Source organism: Cannabis sativa, chromosome 6 (assembly GCF_029168945.1).
Source record: "Cannabis sativa cultivar Pink pepper isolate KNU-18-1 chromosome 6, ASM2916894v1, whole genome shotgun sequence".
Classification (NCBI taxonomy): Eukaryota; Viridiplantae; Streptophyta; class Magnoliopsida; order Rosales; family Cannabaceae; genus Cannabis; species Cannabis sativa.
In genome coordinates, this window is record NC_083606.1 from 68,659,044 (window position 1) to 68,678,652 (window position 19,609).

The 19,609-nt window shown below is 31.7% G+C and overlaps 3 protein-coding genes across 10 annotated transcripts; 1 reads left to right on the forward strand and 2 right to left on the reverse strand.

The window, feature by feature from the left end:
- Positions 1-694: 694 nt before the first annotated feature.
- LOC115725653 (protein BASIC PENTACYSTEINE4) lies at positions 695-4,630 on the reverse strand. 3 transcript variants are annotated; one of them, XM_030655236.2, is made up of 4 exons: positions 4,420-4,630; positions 3,026-3,172; positions 2,368-2,451; positions 695-2,267 (listed from the first exon to the last, which is right to left on the reverse strand). In XM_030655236.2, the coding sequence occupies exons 3-4, from the start codon at positions 2,434-2,436 to the stop codon at positions 1,395-1,397; spliced, it is 942 nt and encodes a 313-aa protein (XP_030511096.1). In that variant the 5' UTR covers positions 2,437-2,451; positions 3,026-3,172; positions 4,420-4,630; the 3' UTR covers positions 695-1,394. The 3 variants fall into 3 exon arrangements, with proteins under 3 accessions (XP_030511096.1, XP_030511098.1, XP_030511097.1); XM_030655238.2 differs by having other exon boundaries at positions 695-2,282; positions 4,420-4,593; XM_030655237.2 differs by having other exon boundaries at positions 2,368-2,454; positions 4,420-4,593.
- Positions 4,631-7,459: 2,829 nt separating this feature from the next.
- Positions 7,460-10,011, reverse strand: LOC115725076 (uncharacterized). Its single transcript, XM_030654493.2, has one exon. It carries the CDS (start codon positions 9,405-9,407, stop codon positions 7,743-7,745), a length of 1,665 nt encoding a protein of 554 aa, XP_030510353.1. The 5' UTR covers positions 9,408-10,011; the 3' UTR covers positions 7,460-7,742.
- Positions 10,012-12,401: 2,390 nt separating this feature from the next.
- Positions 12,402-19,323, forward strand: LOC115725532 (polyprenol reductase 2). 6 transcript variants are annotated; one of them, XM_061117513.1, is made up of 8 exons: positions 15,224-15,382; positions 16,343-16,485; positions 16,621-16,853; positions 17,478-17,827; positions 18,208-18,442; positions 18,580-18,678; positions 18,788-18,859; positions 19,005-19,323. In XM_061117513.1, the coding sequence occupies exons 3-8, from the start codon at positions 16,698-16,700 to the stop codon at positions 19,107-19,109; spliced, it is 1,017 nt and encodes a 338-aa protein (XP_060973496.1). In that variant the 5' UTR covers positions 15,224-15,382; positions 16,343-16,485; positions 16,621-16,697; the 3' UTR covers positions 19,110-19,323. The 6 variants fall into 6 exon arrangements, with proteins under 6 accessions (XP_060973495.1, XP_060973496.1, XP_060973497.1 ...); XM_061117514.1 differs by having other exon boundaries at positions 15,229-15,382; positions 16,374-16,485; XM_061117511.1 differs by having other exon boundaries at positions 15,235-15,382; positions 16,294-16,485.
- Positions 19,324-19,609: the final 286 nt, after the last annotated feature.

The window sequence follows — 19,609 nt, forward strand, 5'->3', positions numbered from 1 at the left end:
CCATCGTCTGATTGAATCTTTCATCTGATGCAACTTTCGTTTGATTGTGTAAGTGATGATAGTGTAAGTGGTATTTTGGCAATTAAAATTACATAAAAAGTATAAATGTTGACTTTATCTTATGAAAGTATTTTTATAAATAAAATGTCAATTTATATTTTTTTTTTTTATGTAATAATTCTCTCAAAAAAATTGAAATGATAAATTCCATTGATAATATGATAAATTCTAGGCAAATCGAGTTTTAACACATACAATACGATTTTCAATACGATTTTCACATATTGGAGTCGAAAAAAGTAGGTTGCAACTCAAATAATAAATATTTATTAATTCATGTTGAATTAAAAAACAATTCTAAATCTTTTTTTTTTTTTAAGAATTTGAAATATTTTTTTTAAAAAAAAAAAAACCTATATATAAATAGGTATACAAACTATATATAAGTCGATATCTAATGGAACTCTGAATTTATCTCTTTCTACAATTCTAGCTACAAGAGCGGCAAAACATGTCAAAACTAGGTCAACACAAATACGATACAATTTTTTATTAAGATTAGGAAAATTAAGTGAGTTAACTAGACACGAAATATAAAAACAAGTCAAATAAGATGCCACATGAACACAACCACAACACGCCAACACGTGTTGCCACCATTCATAATAGCTTGAGACACAAGAACCATGGAATCTTTTCTTTCTAATGTCCATCCATATATGATTATTATTCACTAATTTAAAGCAAAAAGTTGGACTGCTAACTTAAGAAATGCATGTCAGTAACTTGATAAAGCTGCACATGGAAAATTAAGTTACTTAAAACCAGTAATCTACTTGTTTTGGTTCCAAGTATGAAACTAGCAACAACTACAATCATAAATTTCACTAATCTGATGCCCTACGAAATCATCTAAAAGTCTTTAAAGACATTACATCTCGATGTTTCCACCCAATTTCTCAGGAAACATGGCAACCTACAGTCATGGCAGCAGCCTTCAGCCATAAAATTTATATCCTGCTTTTATGAAATGAAAAGGGTAGGAAGAAAATCTCACAATTCTTTATGGAGAATCAAAGATAATTCGAGCTTCGCCATGTTCATAGAGGAAAGAGCCAGCTAGACTGCCATGTCACTGCCGCGTCTAGAAGGTATTGTACTTTACAAAAGTCTCTCTCATTGGGCTTAGAAATCCTGAGTTTAATCACAAAACAGTCTGAGCCAACAGGAGATGTTGAAAAACTACCATATCAAGAACCTCTATTCCTTTCATGCAGATCAGCTAAATCTGGTAAGTTAAAATTAGTTGAAATTCAAGGAGTAGAGTAAACGAAGAGTGAGCTGCTCAAATCGAAAAATCAACCCTCCCAAATGATTTCTTTTTTTTTCTCAAGCTATTTGATTGTAATATATCGATTTGTCCCATGCCGGGCCCAATATTCCCTTAGATCTAGTGGTATTGATAAATCATGGCCTTGTGCCGCTAGCCGACTAAGCAATCTCGTGAAAACACTTCCACTCATCTTTCGTCCACCCATTCTTGCATGCCGCTTATTTGGTATTTGTGGCAGAGGGTACATTGACATATTTGTTGTGCAACATGATGACTGCCATCCACCGCTCCCCCATTTGTAACACTGTCGAGAAACACCAGTGCAGGAGCAAACCGGCACTGGCATGATAGACTCATCAAAAGTTATGAGGTTCAAGCCCACATCCTGACTATCCCACTCTGTTCTATACTTTGTGCCATCAGAGGTAGCTCGTCTGTTCAGATCCTCTGCTACTTTCTTTCGCGGTGGCTTTGACTCCCTGGATGAATGTCCCTTGTTCACCTTTGGTCGCTTTGTCTGAGGTGACTTGATAGCATCAGAAGATATAACTGTAATGGGGAAGGCATCGGTTATCTGCGTTTCCTTTGAGTCATAAGTAGCTAAAGCCATGTTAGGCATATGAGTTGATGGGTGGTTCGTGCGCTTCACTCCACGTTGAACTCCCCCACACAGTGTTACACTCATGGAACTATTCCTAACTTGAAGGGCTGCAAGGGCGTTATCTCTTTCCAACAAGGCTGAATCCCTCTGAGCCATTACCTCATCTCGCTGCCGGCGAGCCTCATCCCTTTCAGCCAATGCTTCATTCTTTTCAGACACTGCTGCATTCCTCTCTCGTATGGCAGCATCCCTCTCAGCAATTATGGACATGATCTTTTTATTCATAACTAAAGCATTCGGTTCCTTCACTTGATGTGGGGCCATCATATTCCACTGCACATTTCAATTCTATTCCATTCAAGTGAATCAAGAATTTGATAGCTTAAAAAAGATAATCAATAATATTTTTTTCTAGTATCTGTGTTCTGGTTACCGGAGAGTGTGAGGCTCTGTAATAGTCCACCTTATGTCTGCTAGTTTCGTGGTGCCTGCCATCGTCCATCGTATTACATCCAAGCTGCTAGCAGAACATACCAAAATTAGTATCTAATGAGCTAGTAATTTTATGCTTTGTGTTGGCTTACGGCCCTACCAAGTATCAGCAATTTAAGAAACAATACCCTTAAATCATGAAAAGGCCATACATTTTAGCTACATACACAACCATGTTCTAAGTGAATTCATGTCATTGAAACAACAAAGTTAATAATAAGGCCAACAAAAACTGTTGCCAAAAATCGTTCATCAAAAAAAAATTGTTGCCAAAATGTGAAAAATTACGAAGCAAGTACAACCCAAAATGCAGAATAAGGAATTTTCTGTTCTTTGAATCTATATTATCTATCCATAAGAGCAACACTGGTAATATAGAATGATCAAGGCAACAGACATGTTTTCATTTCATCAATTGCATCTTATTCTTTAAAAACAACAACAACAATGAGATCTGAAAAATATCCATATAGAAAACTGAATTAGAAAAAGAACATAATCAAACTGATGAGAAATATGCCAAACAGCCAAAGAGCAAGACTTCCAAAATCCAAGGAAAAAAAAAGACTCCTTTACAATGTAAAAAAAGGAACATTCACCTTAAAAATATATGTCCCAAAGACACTATCTTGATAGCAAAGGAATTGTTTTTCAAATACTCAAATTTACCCAGATGACGTCAAAGACTTCTCATGTCCTCGTCTTCTTAGCTCCAATAGTCAAATGTACTCTATGGATCAACATGCCTAATGTTCAAGCAAAAATAACTGATTAAGTAAAAAAAATATGCAATATATGCAGCAACAAATAACTTAAAGCCCTCTTCATCTGAAACTAACAGTTTAAACGTGCACACATCCAAGTTAGTATGTACTATGTCTTTATGCATCTATGCATGAATGTAATCGTATTAAATATACTGAAGCAAAGGGCAAAAAATCCCAATAATCAGCCTCTAAAGTAAAGAAGTAAAATCAAATACCTGATAAAGTAACATGAAAAATATTCTTCACGACCCATTTGATATTTACATTAGCTCCAATATAGTTCACAAATTATGATTTTTGTATATGAAACTCCTAAAGTAGTTTAAGAATCTTAAACACATACAAGATTAAAATATTAGAAGTACCGGTAGAGCCAAGTGAAATACAATTGAAGATAAAAACTTTATACCCCTAAACTGATTCAGCATTCTAGTTACTAAACAGCTTAAATCAAATTTCAAAATTTCACGATTCTAACACGCCTTAACATTCATTTCATAATTTCAAAATCATCAAGATAAAAACTTGCACAAAAATCGCACACATGGTCCCGAAAGACCAACTCCCCATGTACATTTTTCCTCTTAACAGCTCTTAAAAAGAGTAAAAACCTATCTAAGACCAAAGCTGTCAGTTTTAGCCTGCATTAAATTTATAGAAGACCCTACCATGTGTATACTTTGCAGTAATGTACTTAATTCTTTCTACCCAATTCCCATTAACAATATCAAAATGAGAACTCTGCATTGCCCTATAATGATTTCCTCTTAATTATACATGGTGCATCATTCATAAGCACTTTGTTTATCTCACAACAAACCTAATTACACTCATGGAACTCAAAATAAATACAAAATAAAGGAAATAAAAAAAAAATGCATATTGCAACCTAAATCCTAAACTAAAATCTATACACTATGCACTTTCTTAACAAACCCACTAGTGAAATTGTTGTAAATTATAAGCATAAAAATAACAAAATAATAATATTATTTTAAAAAAGAAAACTAAATGTAAGCAAAATCAAAACAAGTAGCCCTATCCTTGAGTTCAATAAGAAAAAATTGTGCAAAAATATTAAATTTCATGCGAAAAAAATAGTCAAAATACAGGACAAAATTCATGATCGATTCGAAGAAATTCAATATTAGGTTTAGAGAGAGAGAGAGAGAGAGTAATGAACAAATAAAATAAAATAAAATAAAGAGGTGAGGGCATATGTATACCTAGGCGAGAAGCTTGAGAAAGGGGATTGTAGTAAAGTTCGGAGAAAATCAAAGAATGGAAAATTTTCTGAGTAACCAAACAGATTAATGTGAGCGAGAAAATAGAAAGAGGTACGGCAAGGCAGTGGGAGAGGAGTGGGGCGAAGTGGATGATGGGTTTATTATGTATGTGATGATTCAGACGACGTCGTTTTCTATGAAAAAAGTTATAACGATAGTGATAATACGACAGGCCATTCTCTCTATTTATTTCAACAAAATAGATATGAAAAAAAGGTAAATACTAATTTTGCAAAAAATATTAATTGGACTTTCTGTTTTGTTAAATAACAAAATAGACCATTTATTTTCTAAAATGTTAAAAATTAGACCCTGAGCTTATTTTTTTACAATTTTTTTTTTAATATAACTAACTTGAAGATAATTTTTAACATGAACGAATACAAAAAATGTAAACAGTTTTGTCATAATACTTTTAGATCGAATTATTATTAAATTTAATTTTGACAAAAAATTAGTCCGGTGTCCTATTTGTACCATTATAGAAAATGCAGGATCTATTTTGTCATTTAATAAAACAGAGAGTCAAATTGGTAACTTTTGTAAAACACAATGTCTAAAATAGTATTTACCCTATATTAAATGATTGGAGATGTGAGTTTAATACACTTCTACAAGATATGGGCCAAGAAAAAGACTAGGGTAATTTATAATTTTATAAATATTTCGAAATACACATACACATTTATATAGTTATAAATAAACCCTTTTATAATATAAATATTTACAAATAAACATATATATTTACAATTTTAACATAATGGTTATTCTTAATTGATTTTCTATAAAAAAAAAAATGAATTGTCCTATGTATTATTTTTTAACTTTTTTTTAATTTACGGTTTGGGTTGCTCCAGTAGTTTTTATATAGGTTGCTATATAGATTTTGGTTGCGATTTAAGTTGTTCTGTTGGTTACTATGTGGGTTACTATCTAAATTTTTCGTAAAAAAAATATTTTGAAGTGTAAAAATGAAAAAAAAAAAATACTTAAATATCTAAATACATAAGTCAATATTTATATTTGATGTATTACTAAAGTAATATATTACTAAAATATAATATAAAATAAAAAAAAAAAATATATATATATATATATACAAATTTTGTTTATAAACAGTGTATATGTGTATGTTTGGTAAATATTTAATTAGTATTATTAATGTTTATAATGTTATTATTAATCTAGTATGTTTATTATGATAATGTTTCAATTGAATTAATATAATTTGTTTATTAAAAATTTATATATAATTTATAAAAATATATCGCTTATGTTTATTTGAATATAAAATTTTATAAATGAAATATGTATTTTTATTATCTATTATTTATATATATTTGATATATATATGTTTATTATTTATTTTTATCATATATAATTTGTATATAAAATTAAAAATATATTTCTGATAGTTTTTTTTTTTTTTTTGAAGAAAAGCGTGCATATATTGATCAAAAGGAGTTAATAAAATTATAGTTCAAATAATTTGTTACACACAACAAAAAAAAAAAATTGTATTAAACTCTTACTCTTATTTTAACAGTGTAAATAATAAACATCGTTGTATAGATAAATTAAGGTTGTAATTTCTTCACAAGTCAAAATAGAAATAAATATTAATACATTACTATCTCATTTAGGGTTTGTATTAAAGAAGTCTCCTAAAATATGAATAATTTGTTGTTTTTTTAGTCACAATATTATAATAATTGACTTTAAATCTTCTTTTCCAAATGAATTGCTACCTTCCAAATGAAGATAAAAATGCGTGTTTCACTATTTTGGATATTCTGTGTGAGTCCACTTGCGGACAACAAACTCAGGGCGTTCAGATAGGATCTCTGGGTAAAGTTTGAAACTTCGAAGGTCATTATGTTTAGAAAGATCATTGCTAGATTTCGAGACAAGTCCTTTAAAGAGTGTGACGTCTCTTCACTCTGCATCCATAATGAGGGTACACATATGACTAGTACTAGAGTAGACTTCCTTTGACATATTTTAAGTAGGTACACATAGTTAGCATGCAACCTTTGACACAGGGCAGTCTCGTTGCAAATGGCAAAATATATTTCTCATGAAATAAAATAATCCTAAGGATTCGTGCATCCACTTTCACTATTATAACACAAGGTAAGCGCACCTTTCTCAGACTCTTTCAAATAACATAATTGACACATGTCACATCACTATGAGACAAAATACGTCAACAATGGTTATACGCCAGATTAGGCCAATCCATCAGGCCTTATATAAGAAAGATAGTTTAGTCTTAACGGATGTGAACTCTCCATTAGTGAGGATATTGGAGATTAACTTCGCATTAGGTTTATTTTATTTGACTTGTGTTTGGTAGGACTAGCCTACACATGTAAAACGATTCAAATTTTAGTTCTCAAACCTAAGTGTTGCCAAAATCATTACAAACCTCCATTCTTATGAAATTTTAATTGTAATACAAGTGATTTGTAGACTATGATCTATTTAACGATCTGAACCACCTAAATTCTTTACTTTTTTCTCTCAAGTTTTCTAATATATTTTAATTTTAAGTAATTCATTTATTTTTTATTTGTATTTGAATTTCCATTTGTTCTACAATCTGAGTGTGTTATGACATGGAAAAGAATGAGTTCATATGTTGTATTAGAAAGGGGAAAAAACTACACAAAAAATTCTCATTGTTAGGAATTTTAGATTTTGAAAACTTAAAATATGGACATTTAATTTTAAAGATTCATGACTTTCAATACCATAATGTTAATTTTTTTAGTGAATATTAAGTTAGGTACATGAATTGGACATTGACACTTGACCCCACTTAAATATAAGATTATATATATTTCCCCAAATAAACTTCAATGATCAATACAACACCATTTGCATAAGCCTCTTTGAATTTCTCCACCACTAAAGATCTTTGAGCCTTTTCTAGACAAGCAAAACAAGATAATGGACAAAAGAAGAAAAACAAGAATCATAAATCTTAAAATAGAATAACACTTCATTAAAAATTTCAGAGGATGGTCAACATTTTGAGAAGTGAAGAAAAAAATGAAGTAAAAGGGGCAAGCTAACTTGTATCTATAGTACAAAATAGGCCTCTTGTGATCAACATGAATATAGCCTATACTAAAAAAAAAAAGAACAAAGCAAAATACAACAAGGAAGCCTGCAATGAACCCAAATGGTATATAATTCAGAAACTGAATCAAGTTTTATAGAAAGAAAAAACCAAAGCAATAAATGGTATCTCAATCTGGTCAGCATGTATTGACTCCATCCTTGCAATCTTTTGTCAAATTATAGAAAGTTTCAACCTTTGTCTTTGCCCTGTAAAGTACCTCAGTATCCACTGCAACTCTCATGTACCCATCAAACTCAACTGGTCTATTATTATTCAACTGCATTGTCTCATTGTACCACTCACTAGTATTCCCCCACAATACATTGTAATCATCAAGCAAATGAACCTTATACTGAGACCTCAATTTATCAAAATAGTTATAGTATGGTTCATTGGTTGCAATGTAAAGATGCCTTCCTGGTCGAACCATCCCTTTAATCTTCTCAATAAGCATATCTGGAGAAGTATCATAATCCAAATGAGGCCACAGCTCTTTGTTTTGTGCCTTGGCACCCCGAACCACATGTGCAGCATCGAAATCCCAGTCCATTTGACCGCTAATCTCGGTGACAATGTTCATCAACCTCTTAGATTTCCACAAAGCATGCCATGGTCTTTGAATGTACTTTGAAGCTTGACCCTCACAAACTCTGTACCAGTAATTCTCTGGCTCGGGAGCATCGAATTGCCTCCATACGATTGTGCTCCTATCTTTCTTAAGCTGCATAGGAGTAACCTTATGAGTTACAACTTTCCTAACAGGAACTTTCCTCTTATGACTACGATTCCATTTCTTCCAATCTCTCAAAAACTCACCCTCCTCAACTACAGGAGCAGCTTCCTTCAAATGCTCGAAATCGAAATAGTATCTAAAATCTTTTCCTTCCTCATCTTTGTTACTAGGATTATAAGTAGCAGCCAAACATATACTAAAATCCATAACTAAAGTTCTATTCAAGTACATTGCTTCACCTAAACCACATAAGAAACTCCACATATATTGATTCATTCCTTTACAATAATCACCACCACGAGAGTAATACAAGTACCTTCCTCTCCTGAAGCTAGTCTCTGATCCCAAGCTTGGAATGGTGTCGTTTATCTGATCATCCCGAGGAGGCTGCGGCGCGAGTCTAGACCTCGTTCCATTGCCAATTCGGGTCCTAAATCGACGAGCATTGACACCAGAATGCCAGCCACCAGCATGAGCCACTTCGTAAGTACAATTCTCACCAAATGTGAGCTTAAACCTCCTGAAATCCCTATACTTTCTCCATGATTTCTCCTTCTTGTTCCGAAATCGCCACATTACATCACATTCATCTGGTTTAGATCCATTAACTGGTGTTTGATACTCCAAGAACACAATAGACTTGAAAACCTTTAAATTGAACCTCTCAATAGCGATTAAAGCTCGGGGATCCGAACAATTCACTTTCTCTAGATCCTCACAGTTCAATTGGGTACTCGAATCGTTTATCAAAGATTCACTTTTCTCTATAGCCAACTCAGTAATGGGATTGGATATGGATGGAGAAATAGAAGGAGCCACTACAACTGGGACCATATCCTCGCCCGTTTTGAGGATTGAATCGTCGTTTTTGAAGGTGGCGTTTTCGTTCTGGGTGAAGAGTTTTGTTAGGGCAGGAGCTGATTCCAGCCATGGATCTGGGGGTTGGTAAGTAATGGCTATGACTGTGAAGACCAAGACTGAGAAGACAAAAACTGAGAAACAGAGGTTGCTTATGAGCTTTATGAGGTTTTGCCCAATAGGCTCAGTCCCCTGAGTCGATTCCTTCATGTTTACCCAGATCTAACAAAACAGAAAATTCAACAAATAGTGTTTGGGTAGAAAGAAAATAAGAAGAGAAAACGAATCCTCTGCTTCGAGGAGTGTCTCATACACTTAGATAAAAAATGGGTCTGAACTGAGAATTGCAGACGTGATTCGCGACAAGATGAGTTTTTTCTCGTTTCTGGGAAGATTTGACGAAATGGGTATTAGAGAACAAGCTCAAAAAACCCCAACCCAGAAGAGAAAATTTGGGGAAATTATTTTCTGAGAAGCCAAACAGGGATTTGGAGAAATGGGTTTGGAGCGCGAAAAATAAATGACCGAAATTTAGAAAACCCAAATGGATCTGAAGAGAAAGTTTGGTTGTTGATTGAAGAAAATGACAAAGAAACTAACGGGTAGAGATGATGATGATGATGGTGATTGAGATTGAAGAAGAGTGATTGTGAAGGAATACGAGAAGAGAGAGAGAGAGAGTTCACCACAACTGTTCAGATCCAGTTGAGACTCAAAACCGACAACCTCAGCTACATCAGCATAATGTTTTTTTTAATTTTTGAAGAAAAAAAATATTGACAATAAAAAATAATTAATTAATTTAAATTTATATATTTTCTTTCACGTTTGGTTGAAAGTGTTCATCAAAGAAAGGCATTAAAATTTGAAAGGTTTTTAAAAAATAATTTGGGGTTTGACTGTTGAGAACTGAAAAGTGATCTTGCTTACTTTCATATGTATTTCAGTATCGGAAATTTGATCTTAAAATTTTTCTTTTAAACTTATAATACCCAATAAATAAGTTTTATTTGTAGCTTATACAATAGTAAATACATTTTATTATTAGAAAATATATAAATTTAAATAATTTTTAAAAATTACTCTTAATATTTTTTAAAATTTTTTTTCATCACATTATTTTAGATTAATTTTAATACTTATTTTAATTTCATTTTTATAATTTTTTTTAACTCATATGTACATTTTTTATTTACTTTTTATTTTTTTTTAAGAAAATTTAATATAAATTTTTATTTTAATAATTTTGTCATAATATTTAAAATATAATTTATTTTTATTTGATGTGTATATTTTTTAAGAATATGAATTAGAAAAAAAAAAGTTTAAAAAAATTTAGTACAATTAAAAATATAAATTTTTTAAAATAAAAATTATTAAAATGGAGTGTTTTTAAAAAAATTTGGGGTGTAATAAGATTTCCCTATCCAATATTTGTAGGATAGGCCAACATTTGTGTTAACTCCAAAATGTCCTCCCCATTTATATCACCTCCTTCTCTCTTCTCTCTTTCCCTCTTTCTGTCTACTACTCGAGCACCGCTCCACCACCACAAAGAAACACAATTTTCTCTTCTCTTAACGTATTTTCTTCACTACACTACAAGCTACACTACATATTTTTTTTTTTATTTTTAGACGGAGCATCATAAACGAAGTTGATGGGTAATTATTATTATTTTGTATAATCTTGTTAGTTGTTGTTATATTTAGTTTAGAATATTATTTTAAAAAAATTAAACAAAATCAAATAAAATTTTAATAAAGAACACTACTTATTCTAATTTCAATTCTTGCAAGTCAAGTAAATAACTTATTTGATTCTTAATCAATCTGACTTTAAACATTTCAATCACTTGTAAGTAATGGCACAAAATTGGAAGAGTTTTGTAACTTTTAATTTTTTTCATAAGATAAAATCATATCTTTAAAATTTTATCATGGTATTATCAGGGCCGGCCCTGAAACAAAGTGGGCCATAGAAAAAAAAAAATTTGGGCCCTTATGTTAGAAAAAATGTGGTATTTTTCCAAATCGATAAAAAAAATGTATAATTTTAAAAGAGAAAAAAAAAAGTGGGCCCCTGGGCTGGGTGGGCCCTAGGCACAGGCCTAGCTCGCCTATGCCCAGGGCCGGGCCTGGGTATTATAGTTTGGTAACTAATGGCGCATTTACTAAACTATAATTGGAATCTGAATAATCAATGGGAGAAATGTATCGGTTTAAAATAGAAAATAATCGGAAACAATATTTTATTATGATGTTTACTAAACTGTCCGGAAAGAAAACCAGAATCATATTATTTTGTTTACATAGCTAGGAAAGGTAATCAGAATGATTTAATTTGACAAAATTGTCATTATTAGAACATGTAATTATTTTCTGTTTATAGATTTTTAAGGGGTATATTTGTCTTTTTTATTTTTAATTAATAAAATTAAAATAAATTAAGTAAGAAAAGGGAAAGACATTCCCTATAAAAATAGGAGTAGACCTTTCTCTTTGTTTTTTCTCTAATTTGTGTGGGTTTCACTAGTTTTTCCATTTTCAAAATTTAGTAAACAATTGTATGTGAATCAATACTATACCATTCATTCTCATTCCCTTTAAGTAAACATGCCATAAGTGTAATATAAATCCACAAATCCCTTTATGAGTAATGTGTGACAATATATATATGTAAATACAACGATAAAGGGTACTCATGCTGTCTTATGAAATATATTATCGTGATTAGAGATTATATAGATTTTTTTTTTAATTTAAGCGTTTATATATTACAACTATATTTTATTTGGGACTCGAATCCAGGACTTTCAAGATACACATCCACCTATGGCCACTTGAACTAGCCTCAAGTAGTTTAAAATTATATAGAATTGGTAACTAATTAGAAGACAATATATCACAAAAGTGCTGGACACATTAATGCCTTGTAACAATTTTTTTTTTTTTTTTGTAAGGAGAAAACTAAGTACTAACTAAAAAACAAAAGAGAGAGAGAGAAAAAAAAAAAGAAATAAACATTAAAAAAAAAAAAAAAAACAGCTTGTGGAGTGGAGGGTTCGGTTCTTCGTTTTCTTCTTGATGTATTTCGCATCGGCCTCCTTTCTTCAACCATTTTAGGCTCTGTATTTTGATTTGATTCCCCTTTTGGAGGTACATATATTTATATATATAATCAAGTAGACGTCTTTGCTGATTGGATTTTTGTATTTTTAGGTTAAAGTTTGGTTCTAAATTGTAGTCGTTGTCGTTTTTGAGGGAGTTATAATTAATTAGTATAATTTGCATATGAATTTATAAGTTTTCAACAAATTTTGAAATTAGATAATAAAAGTTTATGCTGGAGATCAAATTTCTGGATTTTTCGTTACATGTATCGTTACAATTTTATAGGATTTTCCCGTTACATATTTTCTTGTGGTTATTGACAAATTTTCTTTGTTTATCACTTTCTCTGTTTCTGCAGTTTTTTTAGCTTTACTTTTCTCTTATTACTTGTTTAACACTCATATAGTCAAGGGATTAAATTATGCGTAAACTCGTAGCAAAAGCAAAAGAAAACAAATACGTAAAGCTTTAAGTCAGTATCTAGCCATGGGGACAGTTTCACTCTCTATCGAATTTCAACACTGCACGATTGGTATCTCTTTCTCATAGGCAAGTCACAAATCTCGTGATTCCATTAAATTTTGTTATATATACCTTTGGTGGGTTTTATCTTTTTTATGGACCTTTTCTAACACAACAATGGCGGTTGTTTTTCAATACCCATCTCCAGGGCCGGCCCTGAAACAAAGTGGGCCATAGGAAAAAAAAAAAATTGGGCCCTTATGTTAGAAAAAATGTAGTATTTTTCCAAATCGATAAAAAAAAATGTATAATTTTAAAAGAGAAAAAAAAAAATTGGGCCCCTGGGCTGGGTGGGCCCTAGGCACAGGCCTAGCTCGCCTATGCCCAGGGCCGGGCCTGGGTATTATAGTTTGGTAACTAATGGCGCATTTACTAAACTATAATTGGAATCTGAATAATCAATGGGAGAAATGTATCGGTTTAAAATAGAAAATAATCGGAAACAATATTTTATTACGATGTTTACTAAACTGTCCAGAAAGAAAACCAGAATCATATTATTTTGTTTACATAGCTAGGAAAGGTAATCAGAATGCTTTAATTTGACAAAATTGTCATTATTAGAACATGTAATTATTTTCTGTTTATAGATTTTTAAGGGGTATATTTGTCTTTTTTATTTTTAATTAATAAAATTAAAATAAATTAAGTAAGAAAAGGGAAAGACATTCCCTATAAAAATAGGAGTAGACCTTTCTCTTTGTTTTTTCTCTAATTTGTGTGGGTTTCACTAGTTTTTCCATTTTCAAAATTTAGTAAACAATTGTATGTGAATCAATACTATACCATTCATTCTCATTCCCTTTAAGTAAACATGCCATAAGTGTAATATAAATCCACAAATCCCTTTATGAGTAATGTGTGACAATATATATGTAAATACAACGATAAAGGGTACTCATGCTGTCTTATGAAATATATTATCGTGATTAGAGATTATATAGATTTTTTTTTTAATTTAAGCGTTTATATATTACAACTATATTTTATTTGGGATTCGAATCCAGGACTTTCAAGATACACATCCACCTATGGCCACTTGAACTAGCCTCAAGTAGTTTAAAATTATATATAATTGGTAACTAATTAGAAGACAATATATCACAAAAGTGCTGGACACATTAATGCCTTGTAACAATTTTTTTTTTTTTGTAAGGAGAAAACTAAGTACTAACTAAAAAACAAAAGAGAGAGAGAGAAAAAAAAAAGAAATAAACATTAAAAAAAAAAAAAAAAACAGCTTGTGGAGTGGAGGGTTCGGTTCTTCGTTTTCTTCTTGATGTATTTCGCATCGGCCTCCTTTCTTCAACCATTTTAGGCTCTGTATTTTGATTTGATTCCCCTTTTGGAGGTACATATATTTATATATATAATCAAGTAGACGTCTTTGCTGATTGGATTTTTGTATTTTTAGGTTAAAGTTTGGTTCTAAATTGTAGTCGTTGTCGTTTTTGAGGGAGTTATAATTAATTAGTATAATTTGCATATGAATTTATAAGTTTTCAACAAATTTTGAAATTAGATAATAAAAGTTTATGCTGGAGATCAAATTTCTGGATTTTTCGTTACATGTATCGTTACAATTTTATAGGATTTTCCCATTACATATTTTCTTGTGGTTATTGACAAATTTTCTTTGTTTATCACTTTCTCTGTTTCTGCAGTTTTTTTAGCTTTACTTTTCTCTTATTACTTGTTTAACACTCATATAGTCAAGGGATTAAATTATGCGTAAACTCGTAGCAAAAGCAAAAGAAAACAAATACGTAAAGGGAAAATATGTAACCACAAGAAAATATGTAACGGGAAATCTAGTATTTTATAGGGAGATCTAGTTGCTTAGTCTTGGTGGTTAGTTGATTCTATTCAGTTTGAATAGTTTTCTAATTAAAGTTTTATTCTGTTATCAGGTGGAATTTCAGTATTTTATTGAGTTGGGAGCGTTGTTGGAAAATGTTATAGCTTTATTGTCTAAATTTCCGGGGGCAGTTTTGTCCCATGGGGCTCGCTCTAAGATTTTAGCGGCCAATGGTTGGCAAAGCATGCTCTGCGGTTAGACGATGAGCTATCCTAGTTCGAGGAGGTTCCAGCACCGGTGGCGGATGTAGGCGTCGTAAATTCATGAGTGATTTTAATCACTTTGTCAAAAAAAAAAAAATTGTAAAAAAATAAGCTCAGGGTCTAATTTTTAACATTTTAGAAAATAAAGGGTCTATTTTGTTATTTAACAAAACAGAAAGTCCAATTAATATTTTTTGCAAAATTAGTATTTACCTTTTCTTCATATCTATTTTGTTGAAATAAATAGAGAGAATGGCCTGTCGTATTATCACTATCGTTATAACTTTTTTCATAGAAAACGACGTCGTCTGAATCATCACATACATAATAAACCCATCATCCACTTCGCCCCACTCCTCTCCCACTGCCTTGCCGTACCTCTTTCTATTTTCTCGCTCACATTAATCTGTTTGGTTACTCAGAAAATTTTCCATTCTTTGATTTTCTCCGAACTTTACTACAATCCCCTTTCTCAAGCTTCTCGCCTAGGTATACATATGCCCTCACCTCTTTATTTTATTTTATTTTATTTGTTCATTACTCTCTCTCTCTCTCTCTAAACCTAATATTGAATTTCTTCGAATCGATCATGAATTTTGTCCTGTATTTTGACTATTTTTTTCGCATGAAATTTAATATTTTTGCACAATTTTTTCTTATTGAACTCAAGGATAGGGCTACTTGTTCTGATTTTGCTTACATTTAGTTTTCTTTTTTAAAATAATATTATTATTTTGTTATTATTATTGCTTATAATTTATAACAATTTCAGAATTGGGTTTGTTAAGAAAGTGCATAGTGTATAGATTTTAGTTTAGGATTTAGGTTGCAATATGCATCTCAATAGTTCAATATTTTCAATAGCCTTAAAAATTTAGGGTCATGATTTAGTAAAACCATCAATCCAAATTAGCCTAACTAAAAAACTCAAACGATAGATAAAAAAAAAAAGAAATAAACATTTTAAATATATAAAAAAATCCCAGCTTGTGGAGTGGAGGGTTCGATTCTTCGTTCTTCTTCATGTATTTCGCATCGGCCTCTTTTCTTCAACCTTTTTATGCTCTGGATTTTGATTTGATTCCCCTTTTTGAGGTACATATATATAATCAAGTAGACGTCTTTGCTGATTGGATTTTTGTATTTTTAGGTTGAAGTTTGATTCTAAATTGTAGTCGTTGTCGTTTTTGACGGAGTTATAATTAATTAGTATAATTTGCATATGAATTTATCAGTTTTCAACAAATTTCGAAATTAGATAATAAAAGTTTATTCTGGAGATCAAATTTCTGGATTTTTCGGTACATGTATCGTTCCAATTGTATTAGATTTTTCCGTTACATATTTTCTTGTGGGTATTGACAAATTTTGTTTCTTTATCACTTTCTCTGTTTCTGCAGTTTTTTTAAGCTTTACTTTTCTCTTATTACTTGTTTAACACTCATATAGTCGAGGGATTAAATTATGCGTAAACTCGTAGCAAAAGCAAAAGAAAACAAATACGTAAAGCTTTGAGTCAGTATCTAGTCATGGGGACAGTCTCACTCTCTATCGAATTTCAACACCGCACGATTGGTATCTCTTTCTCATAGGCAAGTTACAAATCTCGTGATTCCATTAAATCTCGTTATATATATATATATATTTATATATCTTTGGTGGTTTTATCATTTTTATGGACCTTTTCTAACACAACAATGGCGGTTGTTTTTCAATACCCATCTCAGGAACTGTTTTCCTTCTTCTGAAGCTTCAATCTTTTTATCATTTTTGAGCTCTTTTCTCATCTGGGTACTGGTCAAATATGGAATTGGAGCTTGTTTGGTTGCTTAGAGCGGCTTGGATTGCTGGTACTTTGCCTATACTGGTTGCTTCAATACCTAGTTCAAGGCTTTCTTCGGTTCATGGACTTCTATTGGATTTTGCTAAGAGAGGGAAGATAATGAGTTCTTCTTCAAAAGTAAGTGAATGAAACGTTTTTATAGTGATTGTGCTTTATGTTTATATTGCTTATGTTTGTATTTGGTTTGAGAAAATGGGAAAATGGCTCAACTTATTTTTTTGGATGTGATCTTTGATGATGAAAAATTAGAGTTTGTTTTCAGAGATAAAGTACAAACTTAGGATCAGAGTCAGCCAATACAGCATAATCAAATACAATTGGATACCCAAGCAACTAAACTTTTGTACTTTACTTTCTAAGGGTAGAGGACCTAGAGTTGTATACAACTAATAACATTTGCATCATTACAAGCTATTATTGATCATTTTAAAAACATTGAGGCAATCCAATTCTACCAAACAATCATATCCCAAATGTAACCAAGCATGATCCCTTTAAGAATGACAATAACCAAAAAAATCTTTGATAGTGAATCTCAGTAGCAGCATTAACATTGATTATTTTTCTCATGCCCTTCACTTTGTGCTTATATTATTTGTCTAGGTTATATACAAACCATAAATCATCTATGTTTTAGTTTGTTTTGGGTACTTGAGTTGTCAAAGTAATGTTCTTTCTTTCATATATTTTTGAATCTCTGTAGTCAAGCTTCACTAATTTTACTCTCTTCTTCATATGAAGAGATTCACACTTCCTCAAAAATACTTCGGCCATTTCTATGCGGTAGCTTCGGTGTGGACAACATTTCTGCTCGTTGCAACTTGGATGTATGCATACAAAACAGTGCCAATAGTTTCCAAGCCTTTTCATTATTCTACGTTTGCCAGCCAAATAGCAGGGGGTTCTCAAATCTTTTCATGGCTCCAAAGTCATACAGCTCCGGTGGAGTATAAATATAGCGTTTGGAGATCTGTGTTTCTGCTTTTGTTGATGGATGTTCAAGTCTTGAGACGCCTTTATGAGACAATATATGTGTTCAATTATAGTTCCTCAGCTCGGATGCACATTTTGGGTTATTTGACTGGCTTCTTGTAAGTTCTCTGAAAATACAACACATTTAATATTAATTTTCCTGTCATATATATATATATATATTTTTTGTTTCTTTTGCGTTAGCTGTTAATTATCTCGGGGGTGTGGTTTTTTATACACACGCACACGCGCACACACATTTAAATATGCACCTGTTCATGCTTATCATCTCTATGTAGTCTCTTCTGGTGAACCTGTAAAATTAGTGAATTGGACAGTGATGAGAGATATTAGGTACCACGCGTTGAAAATATAGTTACCCATTATGCTTTTCTTTCCTTTCCAAAATATAGTTACCTACTATGCTTTCTTTTCTTTCTTCCTTGAGCATCCTTTTAAGTGTACTCTGTTCTATAACTTTTGTTATTTTCTTAGCTAGTTTCTACACAGCAGGACCACTGTCACTTTGTTGCAACTGCATTCCGGAGGTGTACAAATTTGTGTTGAATGGAGTTGCTGAATTCATTGTTATAGGCAAGAACCGCATGCCAGCCTTCGAATTGGACTGGTGGGAATTTGTGATTCCCCTTGTAAAGCTTGGCTGGCTACAGTGGATTGGTGCAGCAATATTTTTCTGGGGTTGGATTCATCAGCTTCGTTGCCATGCTATTCTTGTATGCCCCACAACTCAATATATCCTATATTTTCGCTTTAGTTTCAGCATTTGTTTCATGCTTACTTACTGTCCACTAAACTTCAATTTGCTATCCAATCAAATTATCTGGCTCATATGAGATAAAATTTGCATCAGGGCTCGCTTCGAGAAAACAAAGCACAAGCAGATGAATATGTAATTCCGCACGGTGACTGGTTCAAAATTGTGTCATCTCCTCACTATCTGGCTGAGATTGTAATTGCTCATCCTCTTTCTTTCATGTTTCTTATTGTAGTGAATTCTTCAAATTTACATGCATTTGTTACTGTCTTGCTCTCATTTGCTTTCTCTGACGAAAATGAAGGTTTTATACTTCGGTGTTTTGATTGCTAGTGGAGGAAGGGACCTTACAATCTGGTTACTCTTTATATTTGTGGTAAGCATAGTTATATCCTGAAATACATATTTCACTACTCATAATGACACCCTTATCACCAAAGTCACAAAATTTTGCTGCATGATACTTTCTTGTAATTTTTCGATACTTATTGGAAGTTACTTTTGTTTTATGTCATTTGCAGGTGGCGAATTTAGTGTTTGCAGCAGCGGAAACCCATAGATGGTACCTTCGAAAATTTGAGAACTACCCCAGAAATCGGCTTGCGATTATTCCATTTGTTTACTAAGAGTAGAGGTGGACATGGATTCTTTAAGTTAGTAACTTTATGGGATGTTCTTAACTAAATCTTTGAACATAATCTGTTTTACCTTAAACAAGTAACAAGGATCATCACTAAAGAGTCATATTAATTGTTTTGAGTCTTTGTAAAGGAAAGATGTTTTGCTCCCTCATATTGGGAGGAGCAACTTTTTTAATAAAGTGAAGAAGGTTTGTTCAAATTTAACTATACCATATTAATTTTGGCTGTTTAGTTACCAAAGTTTAAGCATTTTAAACTTAAGAAAAATGTCATGATTGGAAGATGTAATTGTAAGCTAAACCAAGGCAATACAAGTATTTTGTCCTTTTTTTTTTCTATCTTTAAGATGACAAATGAATGGATTTTAGAATGTGTGAAGATATGGATAAACAAAAGAAATAAGTACGAGAAAAATCATACTTAAGACTAAGTACTCTATTTTACTCTCTTAAGGTCATCTCTAACCGAATTTTAAAACACCAAAT

Excerpts from the sequence above, each read along its gene's own strand:
- LOC115725076 (XM_030654493.2), bottom strand. The coding sequence starts at position 9,407 with ATGAAGGAATCGACTCAGGGGACTGAGCCTATTGGGCAAAACCTCATA.
- LOC115725532 (XM_061117512.1), top strand. The coding sequence starts at position 16,698 with ATGGAATTGGAGCTTGTTTGGTTGCTTAGAGCGGCTTGGATTGCTGGT. Across the intron at positions 17,828-18,207 it reads GGTTATTTGACTGGCTTCTT|TTTCTACACAGCAGGACCAC; the intron begins GTAAGTTCTCTG and ends TTTCTTAGCTAG. Across the intron at positions 18,860-19,004 it reads GGTTACTCTTTATATTTGTG|GTGGCGAATTTAGTGTTTGC; the intron begins GTAAGCATAGTT and ends TGTCATTTGCAG.
- LOC115725653 (XM_030655236.2), bottom strand. The coding sequence starts at position 2,436 with ATGGACGATGGCAGGCACCACGAAACTAGCAGACATAAGGTGGACTAT. Across the intron at positions 2,268-2,367 it reads ACAGAGCCTCACACTCTCCG|TGGAATATGATGGCCCCACA; the intron begins GTAACCAGAACA and ends TGAAATGTGCAG.